The 18,767-nt window shown below is 31.0% G+C and overlaps 1 protein-coding gene and 1 long non-coding RNA gene across 3 annotated transcripts in view; one reads left to right on the top strand and one right to left on the bottom strand.

Moving 5' to 3' along the window:
* The window catches only part of LOC106688422 (putative cystathionine gamma-lyase 2), a 27,654-nt gene extending 12,139 nt beyond the window's left edge, over window positions 1-15,515 (top strand). Inside the window, exons 1-9 of one of the 2 annotated variants that reach the window (XM_024362312.2) lie at window positions 6,541-6,600; window positions 9,151-9,334; window positions 10,637-10,824; window positions 11,768-11,867; window positions 12,438-12,572; window positions 12,725-12,860; window positions 12,977-13,129; window positions 13,206-13,380; window positions 14,872-15,504. In XM_024362312.2, the coding sequence (XP_024218080.1) occupies window positions 9,152-9,334; window positions 10,637-10,824; window positions 11,768-11,867; window positions 12,438-12,572; window positions 12,725-12,860; window positions 12,977-13,129; window positions 13,206-13,380; window positions 14,872-15,034 (1,233 nt within the window). In that variant the 5' untranslated portion in view covers window positions 6,541-6,600; window position 9,151 and the 3' untranslated portion in view covers window positions 15,035-15,504. Of the gene's footprint in view, window positions 1-6,540; window positions 6,601-9,150; window positions 9,335-10,636; window positions 10,825-11,767; window positions 11,868-12,437; window positions 12,573-12,724; window positions 12,861-12,976; window positions 13,130-13,205; window positions 13,381-14,871 lie in introns of those variants that run through there. The other variant, XM_067048136.1, reaches the window with a different exon arrangement.
* The window catches only part of LOC112211163 (uncharacterized), a 25,676-nt gene extending 6,956 nt beyond the window's left edge, over window positions 1-18,720 (bottom strand). The window contains exons 1-2 of the long non-coding RNA XR_002945469.2: window positions 18,621-18,720; window positions 18,376-18,454 (exon numbers count right to left, since the gene is read on the bottom strand). This is a non-coding gene — a long non-coding RNA (uncharacterized lncRNA). The remainder of the gene's footprint in view (window positions 1-18,375; window positions 18,455-18,620) is intronic.
* Between the last annotated feature and the right edge of the window lie 47 nt (window positions 18,721-18,767).

Below are 18,767 nucleotides of genomic sequence, written 5' to 3'. Positions count from 1 at the left end.
GGACCAACTGCCAAGCAGAGAGTCTGCTAAAGTGAGCGGGGACCAACTGCCAAGCAGAGAGTCTGCTAAAGTGAGCGGGGACCAACTGCCAGGCAAGAATACCTCCCTAAAAAAAATACGCTAAACCATACCCTAAATTGTTACCGGAATATATAAATAACTATGAACGACCGTTTATACAAAATCAATAAATTAGAGAAAAAAAATTAAAGTAGAGGTCTATAGAGTAAAATTAGAAAATAACTAATGTGAAATAAATAACTAAGAAGCCTAAAGGTCAGGAAATTGTATAAAGTATAATTGAACTAAATAAATGAGTGAGGATAAAGTATAAATAAAGGATAAAGGATAAATTGAGCAAAGAGTGAGGATAAAGTGAGAAAATGAAAATGACCTGTAGGCGATAGGTGACTATAGAGAATAATAAAACGAGGAAGGTCAGTAATATAGTAATACAATACAATAAGGAGTTGTCAAAAATAAATAAATATTGATAATAAAAAATAATAGTGTTTTATAAATACTTTATTCGATGTTTGGGGCTGCAACATCGTTATTATCGTTATTTCACCACCAATCCAAAAAGTAGGCTAAGATAAAGAACTAAAAAACTAATCCATAATTTTCCTAAACTTTTTTAGTTTTACATTAGTGAGCAAGCCCCTAGAATATGTTGAGTTGTGACAATACTCTTTGACGCAAATCCTTTATCTAGAAATGGACTGGGTACTTTTTGATCTTACCATTACACGTAAAGAGCATCATCGATGGAATCTTCCTCTATTTTTTTAATAGTTTTCGTACAGATGACTAAGTTCTCGTGATTCAATAACCACAGAGGTTACACCATTGCATATAGACATATAAATTTTAAAGGAAAAATGCGTATATTTCCTCAATGAGATTCATATCCTGTAGTAAATACATCCGTTTCTAATAACTTCATTCATTGTTAGACGACTTCTAAAGTAGAGGAATACAATTCTGGATTGATATACTTTAAAAGAAATGAACCTTCATAAAACTACATCAAGTGTTCCTTTAATTTGGTCTGGGTAACCTTCAAGTTAGACATTCAAAAAAAGATGGCTAAACACCAATTTCATTTAAATAACACGTTATAAAGAACAAACATTTTTCAACATCGTTTTGGGCCATTTGAACTAAATGAAGAAAAAACATGTAAAAGTGGAATGGATACCAATAAAAAAGTAAAAATATTCAAACTAAAACGAATTTTATGAAGATAGGTATGTGAAAGGTATTTCGAAAACTGAGTAACTCATTGGTCCGCTATAACGTTTTAGGTTAATCTGTACTTCAAGATATTGAACACGTGACAAAATTAGGGGCCAAAACTAGGTGCTTCAGGAAAAATCGTCGCATGCGAATACAATTTTATCTATGGTTATGATAAAGGCTCCGAACTATTGTAGTGTCATTGTAGTAAAAACTATTAATTATTTAATATTTGAAAGGTGAAGAATTAACAAAAAAAAAAAATTCAAACATTTAATAGAGATACTTTTATTTATTTTTTAAATCAGAAAAATCGTGAATTACTTCTTTTTTTTGTTAGTATAACAGTTTTTTTTTTACATCAATAATCGACATCCCATTTCGGTCCGAATTTTTTACGTGAAACATTATTTTCAAAAACCTTAAGATAATTTTCTTCTCTTAAAACATATCACTAATACATCCATCAAGAACAGTGAGAAGAACATAAGTTTTGTAAATTCTAACTTTTAAGTTTTTAGACAGAATGCGCGAAATAAGTAATTTCGAAATTGAAAAATAACATTTTCCACTTTTAACTTCGCTTTTATTTCCTCACCAATTTCGTTTTTTCTAGCTACCGTAGAACCTCAATATTTAAAACTATCTACCTGCCTAAATGCATTTCCCCCTACTTCTATATGACTCAAATTTCTCCCGTTTCTACTGCTAACCATATATTTTATTCGATCCTTATTTATTTCAAGCCCTAGCTCCTCACCAGAGTTTATCAACGTAGTTATCTTTAGTTTTATAGATTCCCTGTCCTCACCGAATTTTACCAAACCATCAGCACACCCAATAACCGGTATTTTACCACCTGAGTTGAAACCTTATCGGTATGCGTCACATTTCTAATTACGTATTCTAATGCTAGATTGAATAAGATATGTGATAGAGAATCACCTGGCTTAAAACCCAACCTAACATAATAATGATTAATATAGTTTGGTAACAAAAAAAATACCAAAAAACTTTCTAAATATTTATTATTGGAGAGGGCGAGGGTTGTTATTATTATTGATTTCAAAAAACCTAAATCAGATTTGGATTTCCCACTCTTAAAAACACGTTATTCCTAATTTTCATTAATAAAGGGAAAATGTTTTCATTCAAAATCTGGCCCAAATCCAACCAAAAAATTTTTTTCAGAATGAAATTTTGGTCAGAAAATAAATGTTGCTTGATTATTTTATTCCTTGCAGTTTATCTTTATACATGCAAACCGATGTATAGCCTTTCGAAAAAATTCGTCCAGTTAAGGCTAAAAATGCGAATTATGATCAATTTCTGTTCACTCTTCCATCCTTTCGTCGTAAACCTCCCGACTGCCATTTAGTTTTACTGCCATTACCTTGGACTACTTCTAGACAAATGTCTAACTTGGAATCCTCACACAAGACTGAAAAGACAGGAAACTGCACATCGATTTCGACTATTACAGCACTTACTAGAGAAACGGTCTAAACTTCCAACACATTACAAAAGACTGATATACACGACTGTAATAAGGCCAATCTGGACATACAGAGTTGATCTCTAAGGCTCAACTAAACCTTCAAATTCCTTTCGTATCCAATACTTGCAATTCAAAATTCTTCGTAAAATCCTAAATGCTTTGTCACAAATAAAATCATACATAAAGACCTTAATGTTCCATATGTAACCGATCTAACCCGAACCAGATATCAATCCTTCCATTATAAACTCCCTAACCAGCCAAATCCACTAGTTTCTAACCATGCTTCCCCTTCCATTCCTGACAATCCTCCGAAGCGCCTGAAAAGAAGATGGCCTCAAGATAGAAATATTCTTAGATTATTACCAATGGGCAGTTTCTCTAAATACCTGTATCGTACCATAATAATCTAACATCAAATTTGATAGATTTATTTTTATAGAAATACAGTTGTAAATGTTAAAATTAAAAAACCTCTTCACATCATTTTTTTATAATCGTTATTTTCAGATACTATCTAAATTTAACATTTCGTTTTAGCCAAAATAATTTTTTTTTTTTTTAATTGTGCCAAAAATAGATATGACACGTTTTTTTCTGTAAATTTCAACAAATAAATTTGGTACACTTTGTTTTCCTTCACAGATTAAAAAAAAGAAAGTAAAACAATTGCTTAAAAACATTAGTAAATAAAAAGAGAAAAAGAAACATTATGTACTTGCCATTGATTCACTGTTCAAACGAGGAAATATAAAAAATAAATAACTATATAAAAAATAATCTTACAATTGACATCAGGTTTTAGCGTAGGTTGGAATATGAGCGAATGCGATTCATTCATCAATGAGGGAAATATGAGCGAATGCGATTCATTCATCAATGAGGGAAATATGAGCGAAGGCGATTCATTCATCAATGAGGGAAAGGATAAACAAATACATGAACGTATGAGTATCATGAATCATCCCCGAAAGGCGTTTTCCTCAATGGGGCTGATAGAGATACAACTTGCTGACAGAGATACAACTTGCTGATAGAGATACGCTTTCATGTCAATGAGACAGCTGCCCCTGTAATAGTGAAAGAAATATTAACATAATAATATATAATTATCTTAAAATTTTGGTTTCTTTCTCCTTTTCCGTGCTGAACTGTCACAACATCCTTGACCCCCCTCACAATCTGCTTGACCCCCCTAGTTTTGATTCTGTGCGCCCTTCAATCATATCGTGTTTATTTTCACATATGACTTAAATATTAATTGACACAATTCAAATTAGTAAATATTGTATGGAAACATTAGCAGAAGAAACAGTGGGCATTTTCCCCTTATTCATCAATTAATGCGTCAATTTAAATCAAAATTAAACCTTTTCTGCATTTCTTCCATTAAATAGAAATTACATAGTTTTTGTTCTTTTGTTTTTCCATATCAAAAGCTTTCGAGTAACTTTACTTACGAGTTTATTTACTTTATTGCACATTTATTTCTTTTTAATATATAGAAGATAAGAAATGTAAAAAATATGTTGGAAATCACAGATACGTTCATATCATATATTTTTTGTTTCACAAAGATATTCAGAGCTTTGTTCATGTTATTTTTAGTTGAAACATAATGTTCCTTTTTTTAAATAGTCTGAAGATTAATGACGGTGCATATTTTTAGCAATCAATTTTAAATAAATCAAGGGATCCGAAAATGTAATCTGTAAGTAATAAAACAAGTGCTTGTGTAAAATTCAAAATGGAAAACACATTTAAAAATATTACAAGATTTTAGTTTCGTATTCAAAAACCTATAGATTCTAAACCTAGAAAATGTATATTTTATTATTATTATTATCATTTTAACAAGTAGTATTATATTATCAATTAACACAATTTTGATCCTTTTTACTCTCAACGGGTTTTTAAGTGATAAATATAGGGGAAAGAAGACAAGTTTGGTTGTAAAAAGGATTTTTAAAATTAGAATATAAATTAAAACAAAGTTATATGTGACATGGGCAATTAGCCTGCAAATTGAGATTTTAAAAAACAATGACATCAATATTGAAGGTCTCCTTGAGAATGGCCTGAGGGCCGAAACGTTGGAGAATTATTGAAGAATAAAGGTTGAGAGAAAAAAGGATCAAAATTGTTAATTGATAATAAAATAAACCACTCTCAAACAATCATATAAAAAATAAATAATTAATCTGAAGTAGTATTATGTTACAAATTTGTGAAAAAGTTTAGGCTTCTGTTGAGTAAATCTACATATTAAAAAACAGCAAGGAGTTTTGAGCAAAAAAAAAATTATATTTCCATGAAAATTAGGAATATGGTGTTCTTGGATGGGGAAACCAAATCTGAGTTGAGTTTTTGTGAGAACAGACGTTTTTTAAAGATGTTTTGGGATTATTTTAGTTTTGTTGCTAAACTTGATACATTGATGCTTGTTTGTTGGTAAGGTTGATATATTGATACTAGTTTGTTGCTAAACTTGATATATTGATACTTGTTTGTTGGTAAGGTTGATATATTGATACTTGCTCATTTATATTATACTAGGAATCCCGGCAATGCTTCCCTATTGCTAAATTTGGGGATGAAAATAAATTAATTGAACACAATTGAAAGTTCCATATCAATTAATGTATTTAGTTAAAATTAAACTTTCATTTTTATTTTTATTCAGACATTGAATTAATTATTTATTATATCTATTTAATTTGTAGCGGTAAATAAGAATATAAAGCAAAAATAATATATATTAAAAATTAGTAAATAAAATATCGGGGTTTCTTTACACTTTACTAACCGTTTTCTAAAAAACGGCAATACAGAAATTGTTTCATGTCTTGAGGATCTATCTAGGGAATTAACCATCAATAAAATTTACAATGTTCAGTGTATAGCTATCAAATTATAGTAAAAATTAAACAACATTCAAAGAAAACCTGCCTAAATTATAAATTGTCTGTTTAAAATAGGCTGTATCTTAGTTAATAATTGTCCCAATTCAATAGTTTTTTGTTTTGTAGTGATTTTAGCAACTACACAAATAACATTATTCAAACACGAAAAAAAATCGAAAGAATATAAAATTTGGTATATTTTTGTTATTGTGGCATAACTGCCGTCCCCACTCCTCCCAATACCAACGGTCACTTTATTTTTGACTGCCGTCAAAACAGGTATGCATTCCGTCTCATCATTTGATTTGTGTTTTTTTTTTTTTTTTTTTTTTTTTTTTTTTTTTTTTTTTTTTTTTTTTTTTTTTTTTTTTTTTTTTACATCTCTTTATTTGTATTTTCTTTAATATTTCCTCTCTTATTTATCTGTTACTATTGCCTTTTTCATTTACTATTTACAACCTTTAATTTTTCTTATATCTTACTTTTTTACATTTTATACCCCTGTTATTTTATACTTATGTTTTTTTCCTTTTGTAGCTATGTGTTTGTATCTTTTTTAGCCCTGACGAAGCCCTACAACGTGGGGCGAAACGTTGGCTCAATAAAATAGTATAATTATCTACTATTTGAGTTTTTTTTTTAGTTTATTTCAAATTTTCAATTGTTTTCAATGAATCTATCTACATCCCTGGCCGGATTAGCTAGTCTAATATATAATATTATTTAATACATTGAAATGACTAAGTGAGATGTGAATCAGAATCCTCATAGCTCATACGGTTCACCTCACGCCAATTTCCCTGTTCATCTCCCGCACGTAATTTCGACTCAGTTCTGTAGTGGGGGGAACTGTTAAGATGTTTATAAGCACACAACTAGCTAGGGTAAGTTATCAGTCTGCCAGTGAGCTTCCTCAGAGTTCTTGTCTTTGTGTCAGCACTAAAGTGGAATATAAACCAAGTGAGTATACTAACCACTTTACTATGGACGATTCAGTACTGTATAGATCATAGAGGAAAAAGACCCCTGAGTAGGCCAAATGGACTAGGTTGCTTCTTTAAGTATTTAAACGAAACAAGCTATATATTTAGCAATGATAATCGGTCGTGCATAACTAATTTTTGTTAAAAGTTAACATTTTTTTAATAATTCACTTAATTAAATATCAAACAACACAACTTTTTTTTTATAAATGTTGGACATGTAACTCTATCGAGGACCCATTACATATTATACTAAATTGCAGTAGATATGATAAATACAGGATTAAATATCCCCTCATCCAAAACAATAACGCTTTCCTCCGAGGGCTGGCAGATCTAGATAGGGCTACTATTCAGGCGTTGTGCAAATTTATAGCAGAATCCAAAGTAGATTTTTAAAATTAAATAAATAATAACAATTTATATCCTCATATCCATTCTTTTATTATATAACACAGGGGCAGTGTAGGACTCCAACGGGAGTCTTGGGGCAACGTAAAAAAAGCAAAAAAAATTTTTTTTTAACCTCCTAGGTTTATTTACAATATATGGAGACTAAATCTAAATATATACAAACAAATACCCTTCCACGTGGCATTATAATGAAAGGAGGCATGTCCGCTGAAGGCGGCAGTTACAATATCAGCCGCGGGGAACAAGAATGGGGAGGGACCGCCCCAATGGTGGGTTAAAACAAAATAACAGTGTTTTGGAATCATTTTATCAAGCTTGGAGTTGGAAAATGGTAGTGTCCAGTTGGGAGGACCGTTAGGGGGCACTTGTGACTTTGGTACTGAATTAAAAAAAAAAATATGGCCCAGTACTAGATAATGATTCCAGCACTTAAGATTTTTACAATTCCAAGATGGTTAATTTTTTTTCTATTGATAGGATGCAAAGATCCAAACATTTGAACAATGATATTTCAACAAACAGTATCAAATGGGTCAATTTAGATTTTTTTGTTTTGTTTTTTCTTTGTTGCTAATTTAACTACTTTTCAAGCGGTCATATGCTTAAGTTACGATAAAATATATACCTTTTAGATAATAAGAAAATAATGTTTCACTTCATAACTTAATTTTTGGAGAATTTATTTTTTAAAAAAATATATTTTTTAATTTTTTTATGGTTCAAGTACTCCATTGAGGACCTACGTACGGCTTCGAGTGGGAATATCAAGTATATTGAAATATATTGAGAATATAATAAATATTTACTGTACCAGATGGGAATCGAACCCATAACGCTCTAAATCTACGGTTCCCAAAAGTAGGTTGCTCAAGTAAATGCTATTTTCTCAAAATATTAAATTTATTCGACTACTATGCAGCAGCTATCAAGCAAAAGGGGTCTGATAAGGAACAAAGGCATCTAGGATCGAAAACTCATAAAATAAAAAAAGTAGCAACAGAATCAGTCGCGAGTTCTTTCCAATTTATTTTTTCATCAATGACCAAGATAAGGGAGTATACTAGAGCCTCATAAACCTTTGCCAAATCAAATCAAATTCGCACAGGCACTAGCGTGTAGATGGGTTATTTGGATTGGCTGGTACAAGTTTATTAGGAATTTTTGGCCGACCTGTCGGGTATTTGAGGTACTGACTTGTGCTTCATCCATACGATCGTGTTCAGTTAGTATTGTGTTCAGTTAGTATGGTGTTCAGTTAGTATTGTGTTCAGTTGTGTTCAGTTAGTATTGTGTTCAGTTAGTATGGTGTTCAGTTAGTATTGTGTTCAGTTGGTATTGTGTTCAGTTAGTATTGTTTTATACCAACTGCCGAATGATAAATATGTGTGCTCTTTGAGTTTTAATTGTTTAAATAATTTCCTCAACCCTTGGATTAAGTAATTAACTCTTGTTTATGATTGTATATTTTAAAATTCTATCGATTCAGTGTAAATACATTATTTCAAATCTCCCTAATTAACATTAGCAGTTTATTTTACATAGTACAAATAAATATTTATGAAGACATTATATCTATAGATAATTATATTGAAAAGTTTCTGATAAAAATTCTAGAATGAAGGTTTAATTTATGGGTTATCTAGTACAGTGTACCATTTCTATGAGTTTTTATCATCTAGCTTGGTATTTACTTTTCCTTCCATTTAGTCTATCTTTATTGTGATCATTTTTAAGATGTAAATCGAATGTAATGACCGAGAAAAGTCAAAAGAACAAAACAAGCGTGTGGACGTTTGTTACTTCCTTCGTGTACCAAGCACTGGTACAAGTCTTGGATTTGCGGCAAGTGACAAACGTGTAGATTGTACGTGAAAAACGTGTAGATACAAAGGTGTTTAGATAAAATCTCGAAACAACCTGCATTTTAGAAAAAAAAGAAGTGTATAATGATGATATTCCGGGATATCAGCAGGAATTTGGCACCAAATCTGAAACAAAAAAAATGAATTACTAGCCTGGGCTTTTTTAACTTTTTTTTATTAAAGTCTCTCTTTATTTTCACAACGCCTTCTTATCTTCTAAACTCTAGTAGATACACTTATGAATGTTACAGAATGAAGGTGGAAAACAATAAGGGACAAACGAATGGGGACAACTCCTTCTTGCACCCCGACATGAGCTTCGAGACAAGAGCCATCCACGACGGGCAGAGCCCCGACCAATGGAACTCCAGGACCATCGTCCCCCCCATCCACACCGGATCAACCTACAAGCAGCCCGATCCAGAAATGCACGGAGTAAGTCTTGGTGTTTTATTTATTCTTTATTATTAATCCTTTAAAATAAGCAATTTTCGGATATTATAATAATATTATTAAGAGTATCGCAAGATTCCAAAAACGAAACCTTATACCTAACGAATTTATAAACAATTAATAGTTCAACAAGAAAGATAAAATCACTTAAACGTAGACCAGAGATGGTGCAGATAGTACATCTCACATCAGAATACCAACAATGCAATGATAGTGCATGGCTTTGAAACAGAGACCAACTAAAAGTATGTTTAAGTATAGAGTTTAGAGTGGATATTTTTTAATTTATTTTATCCAGTCTGGTTGATGAAATGATTTTTATGTTTTGATTGGTCCAATTTCGTTTTTATTATTGGACTTACTTGGTCCAAACGGACGAAATGGATATTATTAGTCTTTGGAAATTGCGAAAATGTCAGGCCACCACTACCGCAAGCGGTGGCAGATTTGAACAACACTCCACTTGGGCTTTTCTAATCATTTATTGGGGAATATACCAGGATCATAAGGTCCTGAATGATTGCAATTTTTTTCCATTTCGTACAGGATGCTGATCTTCAGGCTTCACACCCGTACATCAGTACTGGACTTAATATCCTTAATCTGTTTTTTTTTGTTGTTTTTTTTATTGAAATTTACAACTATATTTCTATAAAAATACGTCCAGTAAATTTAATTTTAGTTTATAAAAGAATGAAACAGGTGTGTAAAGAAACTATCCATTGGTAGCACTCTAATGACGTTTTTGCATTAGCAGGTCTCGTAGCAATCTTCTTTTCAGGCGCCTCGGAGGATTGTCAGGAATGGAAGAGGAAGTAAGTTTAGAAACTAGTGGGTTGGGAGGTTAGGGAATTTATAATAGAAGGTTCGGGCTTACATTTGGAACATTTAAGTCTTTATGGATGATTTTATTTGTGACAAAGTAAGGAACATTGAGGATTTTGGACTGTAAGGATAATCTGGTCTTAATGCAGAATTTCTATTGACGATACTAGTAGGCCGATATTAACCAATGTTTTACCCATCTTTAGTTTATTCCGTTTTAGAATGAACCCACCATGTTTAACTCACTGGAATACACAGCGTGTGGTTAGCGACTTAGTTTCTTTATTTGTTTACGAAGCATTTGTAGATATTTTGGATTTACGGCAAGTGGTAAAGGTGAGCAGAAATTTAAAAGTCAATGTTTTTACTCTAAATGTTTCAAAAAATTTGTCTGTGTGTATGTGTGTGAACACCAGAAAGGAACGAGTAATCCATTTAATTTTAAAATCTATTCCATAGGAATATTTTTATGGAAGAAGTGGAAACCCGACAAGAAAGTCCCTGGAAACCTGCATCGCCAGCCTGGATAAAGCTAAATACGCCCTGACTTTTGCAACAGGAATGGCAGCCGTGGCAGGAGCAGGTTCTCTCCTCAAAGCAGGCGACCATGTGATCCTAGGGGATGATCTCTACGGCGGTACATACAGGTAACCATAGTAATCCAGAGCGTTTGTCTTCAAACTGATACTGCTATGTTTTATCTTCGTACTGGTGTAGACATCACACATATCCATAATCTGTTTTCGATAATTTTATAGAAACTAACACTTTTAGCTGAAGTTATGAAGAAGATGGTCAGGGGTGCGGTAAAAAATAACAAAAATAGTTCACAAATATTTATATGCGAACGTTTCGCCCCACTTTTTAGGGCTTCATCAGGGCTTTACAAAAAACAACTAAAATATTTATTACATAGTAGTATCAAAAGATATAAAAAGGTAAATTAAGGTAGGGTTAAAATTTCGGAAAAAAAAAAGTGAAAAGAAAATTATATATAAATGAAAGAAAAGAAGAAATAAAACATTATTAATATAAACTAGACAATGATAAGAATATAAAAAAATTACACAAACTATTAGGTTGGAAATAACCTATAGGTGACAATTGGTATCATGAAAGAGTGAATGATCCCCCAGTAGTCTACAAGAGGGATAGGTCACTCTTGTAATGGCCTCAAATCTGGCCAAAACGTTGGTATTGATAAAATACATTTAACTTCTTTGTGTTCTTCATTATCACATCCTCAACCATATTCTACCATATAACATCCACTGCCAATAACTAACACATTACAAACAAGATTCGGTATTGATAAAATCCCAATTTCTCAACTTAAAAGTTATTTTAATTTTACTAACTCTCAGACAATATTTTTCCGCAGTTTGAACTGTGAACAAATTTCCCAACTTTTTAAATTACTGAAGGGCAAACACAGTCCCAATTTAGGATTTAACCATAGACAAAATAAATTATTTTTTTGGGGTAGCTAAATGATTTAGCTTTCACCCTGTATTTATTTACACCTAAATATACATAACATACATATTTTTATTAGAATTAGATTAATCTTTTATATTTTGACTGTTACAGCTATTTCAGCACCATTGCTATAGACCATGGTGTTCAAGTGGAGTTTGTGGATACTGCAGTAATTGAAAATGTTGAAAATGCCTTCAAACCCAACACAAAGGTCAGTAGTTGAACAAAGGCCACTTCGAGCATAGTTAGTTACAATAACATGCTATGCGATTCTTATTAGCACTACAATAAAATATATATATATATTATATGGATTATAACCACTTTTATTCTATTTTAAGCATAATATGCATAAGACAAAATGATTTTATATTCATGTTAATAACAATTTCAACATTTTTTTTTTCCAACTCAAATACCAAGGGCATAAATGGTATATTAATCAGTTACAATATTTTGTTTTTACATCATACTTAATTTATGTTTTAGCATGATTCCATAAAGTCCATAGCACACATCATCTTAAAAGTCTATAAATTCTAACCATAATAAACAATTCCACCACAGAAATTGTACATATAAACTCTTTAGTATATGTTAAACCGTCTCACAGTAATTTTTAGACGGTTGGTGTGAGATTAGCTATCTTTTTAACCTTTCAAAGAATTTATATTGCCATCGATGCCATTCATACCTTATAAAAATTATGAGGACAGATATTAATTATTAATCCTTTTTCTATATCTTATGAAAGCGTTTAATTTATTAAATTATTCTCCAGATGGTCTATATCGAAAGTCCAACCAACCCACTCCTCAGGGTTATGGATATACCACGCCTGGCAGCTGCAGTCAAATCCCAATCTCATCACATAATATTGGCAGTGGACAACACATTTTTGTCTCCATATCTCCAGGTAACAAATATTAAAAGAGAGGTTTAGTTTTTCCACATTACTGTTGTACATCTAAAATTCAGTATTTAATAGTTTTTTTTGGTTTATGTTAAAATTTACACTCGTAGAACCCAATCAATATTTAAGTTAATAAAAATTAATTTGTTGCTTAGAATCCTCTTCTGATGGGTGCTGACATAGTTATTTATTCTTTAAGTAAATACATGAATGGACACTCAGACGTTATCATGGGTGCTATAACAACGAGTGATGACGAATTATATAAAAGACTAGCTGAGATACAACATAGTAAGTCAATAAATAAATAAATAGAATAAATTAATTGTCTATAAAAATAAATAAATCTTCTTTTTTACTATTAAATTACTTAAATTTCATAAACTTATTTATTTTTTATAATTCAGCTGCTGGTCCAGTACCATCTTCTTTTGACTGTTACCTCGTTAACCGAGGTTTAAAAACTTTGTCAATAAGAATGGACAGACATATCGAAAATGCAACAAAAGTGGCCAAGTTCTTAGAACAGCATCCCCTGGTTGAAAAAGTCTTATATCCAGGTAATTTTTAAATTGCTTCAGTTCTTCTCATTAAATTATTAAATACAATAATTACTATCATTAAATTTATTTTCAGGGTTGGAATCCCACCCGCAATATAAATTAGCTCAGAGATTGTGGGCCGGACCTTCAGGGATGATTTCTTTTTACATAAAAGGAGATGTGGATACAAGCAAAGCATTTTTAAAAGCTTTAAAAATTTTTGCTCTTGCTGTAAGCTTAGGAGGATTTGAATCACTTGTTCAGTTACCGTAAGTTAATAAAAAAAATTTAACTAAATTCATTTTATAGTGATTATTTTTGACTTGTCAATTTGATTCTTGAGACAAAGTATTGGATGGTAGTTGAAATAAAATCAGATGTTACAACAAAACTTTTTAAAAACCAATTATTTTTACATGCACATTGTTTCTACTACATCAATCTTTATTATTTGCTTCAACAAATAGATTAGAACCTATGTACTGATCTAAGGTTGCATTAATTTTTCATCATGAATTAAAAAATAGAAAAGAAAAAATGGTAAATACACATTGTTTTACTGTGAAAAAATATTTCATTTGCTTAGAATGCAACTCAAAATAGTAAAAAGCTATTATTGAAAGCCTATATTTGGTCCCAAATTGCAGGTCTCATTAACTTTGACAGGCAGTTGACCAACTTTGGGTCATTCCAGGCACAAGTCCAGCATAATTATGTCAATATTTTAGCATTCAAATACAATACAATCATAACTATGATGTGTTTATAACTAACCTTTTATTCAAGATGAGACGATTGTCAGTAGAATAGTAATAGACACAAATAAATGAAATTTATTATTATTTTACTTGTGCCGTTTCACGCTAAATTACATATTATCATCGGGGTTCACTTTGTGCGGGTATTTCCATTACTAAAGACTTTTTAGTAAAAAAATTGGCACAAATAAAATAAGTTTAATTTTTTTTCTGTTCATTAATACTCCACTGACTGCGCCCCCAACAATCTTCTAAAATAATAATAATAATTTTAAATACTTACCGTTATCCCCTTCAATATGAGGACTGCCTAATATGAGGTTTGAGTTTAACCAGTCTACAAATGGTTCAGAGAATAGAAGTAAAATTAAATGTGAGGAGCTTACAAATGAAGGAAACTTTCCTTAAATGAAAAATAAATTGAAAGAGATACTGACTGCTAACCTAAAGATAGCCCATCTCCAGAGCTGCTAAGCCAACAGTGAAGGTTATCATTAAAAATAATAGAATACTTATCACTATAGCAGCAAGCCCATTGCTAAAGTACAACGTTTCGCTTTTCAATTTATAACAGATTGATAGTTATTGTGAATATCTAAAACCTGAGTATATAAAGTAATATAAAATAAGGCTGAAACAGAAGTCTTTTTTTTTGGAGTGGGAAGAAGGGGAAGGCGACTATCAGGATGACATAGAATTTTGGATAGTCATAGAGCGGAGGAAGTTTTCCATTTCTTCCCTTGCTGTATAAACGCCACTAGTAGAATATGATAAGTAGTTAAATGTATAAACACTTTTTTAAACTTGTATGACATCATACTTGCAGTAATTCAAATACTTCAGATAAATTTTAAGGTATCGCTACCTTTCTTTGGGAAAAGTAAGTCCTATCACTTACACAAGAAAATGTCTTTGATGCCAAAAGCATTAAATATCACCTTTTCTATTGAAATTATTATTATTATTATTATATTTTAATGATTGTTGTAATTTAATTTATAGATCAACGATGTCCCATGAAGCAGTGCCAAGGGAAATGAAAGAGCAATTAGGAATCACTGATAACCTGATAAGACTGTCTATTGGCCTAGAATCAGCAACAGACCTTATTAAGGATATTGACCAGGCGCTGAAAGTAGCAGCTAACTTCTATGTACCCTCATAATTTAAAATTGTTTAATTTGACTGAGAATTTATTTTATTTATTATGATATATTTGTTTATTTATTTTTGCCTTTTAATAAATTTATCATATGAATTATTTTCATTAGAGCATACTCTAATTATCATTATATTATATTGTTTATTTTTTATAATTAGGAAATATTGATTAGAAATCAAAAATTATATTACTATTTATTATATTTATGCTGTTATTTTTATTAATATTTGTAGCGACTTGTTTATCCTAAATATATATAGTTTAATTATTTTTTTGACTGAAACTGATGGACAGCACTAAGCCAAAGAGTAAACTATAATTAAACTGAAACTTAAAGGAGTATTTTTTTTTTTTTAAATTATGATTTATATATTTATATTTTTATATATGTGTAGAATGCACTAAGTAATTATATATGCAACTATGTATCACATTAATTAAGTTAAATTTTATGTAAACAATATATCATTTAAACATAATAAAGAAATAAGAAAACAAAGTTGAGAGTTATAATTTATTTTTCTACCTTAGTGTTCATTTGGCCAATCACAAACTAAGTAAATATGTAATTTAGGAGCTTAGACCCACTAGCAGCTTGTTACACCATTTATGTAAACAACTGAAGGGATGATTTGAAGTATTTTAATACAAAAATTTTATTTATTTAAATCAGAATCTGTGCTGATGCAAATCCCTTCAAAAGATTATTTACCTTAAAGGGCCAAGGAATAAGTTTTGATGTTTTCAACCTAATTTGTCTGGGTTGTAAAACTTGTAGTGACCATGCTATCTTTTGGATACCTTTCAACCTGCCAATTAACCGTTAGATACTGACACAACGCTTCCTAGCTGTCGCAACAAGAACTACGACAGTCATCAGGAAACGTATATTGAAATGTATATTTCTTCCAAATACTTTGATTTTACAAATTAATAACCATGTTATATGTTGTAATATTCTTAAATGTATTATTAGAATCAATAAATATTACAATAGAATGTTCTGATCCACTCAAAACTAACGTCTAACACATAGCGTCTCTCGATGGTGTTTAATTGGTCCAGAGAGATAAATTGGCGCAACTTGATAGACCAAAGTGATAATTTCCCCTTCAGGGAATTCTGGTTCTTGGAAAGTAGTGAGAATTAATATATATAGGGGATCAGTGCAATCCAATGCTATTTTGGAAATATATATTTGACTTTAATTTTTTTATGTCATTCTATCTTCTCTGGATCTCTCCTCCTTCTAAAGCCTTGTCTTCATTTTATAAGCACCTATGGCTCGTTCCCTAAGTACTTACAATCCCCTTCATGACTGCAAGCTTGTTCTCTACAGAGTAAAATTTCTATCCTTCAAGAACTTCACTTATTTCCGTAAAACTCATCCTGTCCAAACATATCCTAACAGCTCTTCCTTTATGAGCACACATTGTCGAGGCCACCTGGTACAGAGTACTTCACATCTTCAATTGGATTTAAGACTGTCTAATCCAACACAACCACCTCAACAACTTGACCTGTAAAATGTAAAAATATCCGCCTTCCTGCCTTAGTTGCAGTATATGACAGAATTAAAGCCAATAAACAGAAAAATAACTGAAATAAAATGTATAAATGTATTCAGTTCTCAAAGGAATACAATAGACAGAAAAGAATATTTCCCAAAATAGAAACTAAAAAAAGAAAAGTAACAACTCTGAGCAAGAAACTTTTTCTAATAACAACTGGAATAATTAGATATAATATATGTAATATATAATTAGATGTAATATATAAATAGATGTGATATATAAATGGACTTCTTAGCCTTAGTCGTAGTCTTAACCAATTGCTGTTTATTCTTATCAATGGTTCTCGATATGGAGTTGAAATGAGTGAAGAAGAGGCTCAAAAGTTTTCACCCGGGATACTCCTACTTAAGACCCATTATAGTCTACTTTGTATACTTGCCATATTATCGCAGAATTAGTAAACAATGACAGAAACCTGCAGTAAGTGCTGTTGTGATTTACTTGAAATAATCCATGCAAATTAATGCTGAAAAACAAAAGTAATGTGGATTGGCAAACATATCAGGATATTAATGAGAGTACTAAATTTAAATGGGCTCAGATTTGAACAGTTTGAAACATTTAAGTACCTTGGGGCTAATCTATAATGTCTCAGGCTATAATGACTCGGAGGTCCAAGAAAGTGTTAATGATGCTGGATGTCTGTTTTGGACCTTATATAAAACCTTCCTAAACAGAAAAGGGGTGAGGAAAGATACCAAAATGAAAGTGTACAAGACTACATTTGTACCACAGCTCACATATTTCTCTGAGTGGACAATAACTACAAAACATGAAGGACGAATCCAGGCAATGGATCAGTGTCGGGATAAATGACATTATCTTAAAGGAAGGGTAATGAGGCCAAGATCATACCACTATGTGATAACAGACCAAGCTCATACCATATAAATGTGTGATAACATGGATTTTAGGATTATGACAATGACATACATGGACAAGCATTATTGGCACACTGACAGATTTGAAAAGAATACTGGATCATGTTATCCATGGAACATATACATCTCTACAGATGAATTAATTAATTATATTTAACTAATATTCATTAATTATATTTAACTTGTATTCAGACACAATAAGAAGCCAGGAAGTTTATCATTTTGTAATGAGTAATTCATAACTCACACTTACCTATGTATAGGAAGAGAAAGTATTGAAAAAATCGATTGTGAAATATTTTAAATCTGAATTTTCAAAAAATAAAAACTTGACCCTTCAAATAACTAAGCTTTGCAAACATTTTTTGTGTAAATGTATTGAGAAAAGTCTAACTTAAAAATGAAAAATTTTAAGAAACAAATTACACATTTAAAGCAAGCATATGCTTGGGATGTTACAGAAAATGTTTCGCTAAAATCAATTTACTGGAAATACCCGTTTGTATCATTTATTTTATAATTAATGTAATTTCTCAAAAACAGCTCAAGTGATTTTGATGGAACTCATTATATTTTGTCTTCCTTTCTAAATTTCAATATTTTAGAAGGATAAAGTAAAAATAATTTTAAAAATAAAAAAATAAATGTGCATACTTTGATCCTTGCAATACAATATAGAAAGAAACTACTGATAAAAATATTACCAGATAGACTCCTTATAAATCTGTTACACTACAACTTATGAAGGATCAGGGGTTCAGTGCTTTATAAGGAAGTACTATTAATAGACCAACAGTAGTGCAAGGAGGTGATTTAGGGTACCCCAGGAGGGTCTCCCGATTCCATGGTCCATCCATTGCTAATTTAACAGAGCAAAATAAATAATTACCTGCTACAGCAGAACTCAACTCGCACCTTGGAGATAAGAAGCACAGTCCCTTAATCACTGAGCTACCCCATTCTCTAGACTTATTATAAACAAAAACAAACTCGATATTAATCATAAAAATATTAGAATCAAACTTCACTTAGTAAAAATAAATGTTACAACATTAATAAATAGTAAAAATACATGTTATTTATCATGTCCCTATGATCTATATGTGTACTAGAAAAATATTTTTAAACAATTACTTTATAAATAATTCAGAGTGATGTTTATTTATAAACACGAACAATTGTGGGATTCTTCGTTAATTAATTAATTCTCAACAATGTTCATTAACGATCGTTCGTTTCTTTAAATACCCTCTCATCGACGCAATTTGGAAGGTAGTAGAT

The sequence above is a fragment of the Halyomorpha halys genome, unplaced genomic scaffold (genome assembly GCF_000696795.3).
Source record: "Halyomorpha halys isolate HHAL.00 unplaced genomic scaffold, Hhal_1.1 Scaffold1127.1, whole genome shotgun sequence".
Taxonomy (NCBI): domain Eukaryota; kingdom Metazoa; phylum Arthropoda; class Insecta; order Hemiptera; family Pentatomidae; genus Halyomorpha; species Halyomorpha halys.
This window is presented reverse-complemented; position numbering and strand designations above follow the sequence as displayed.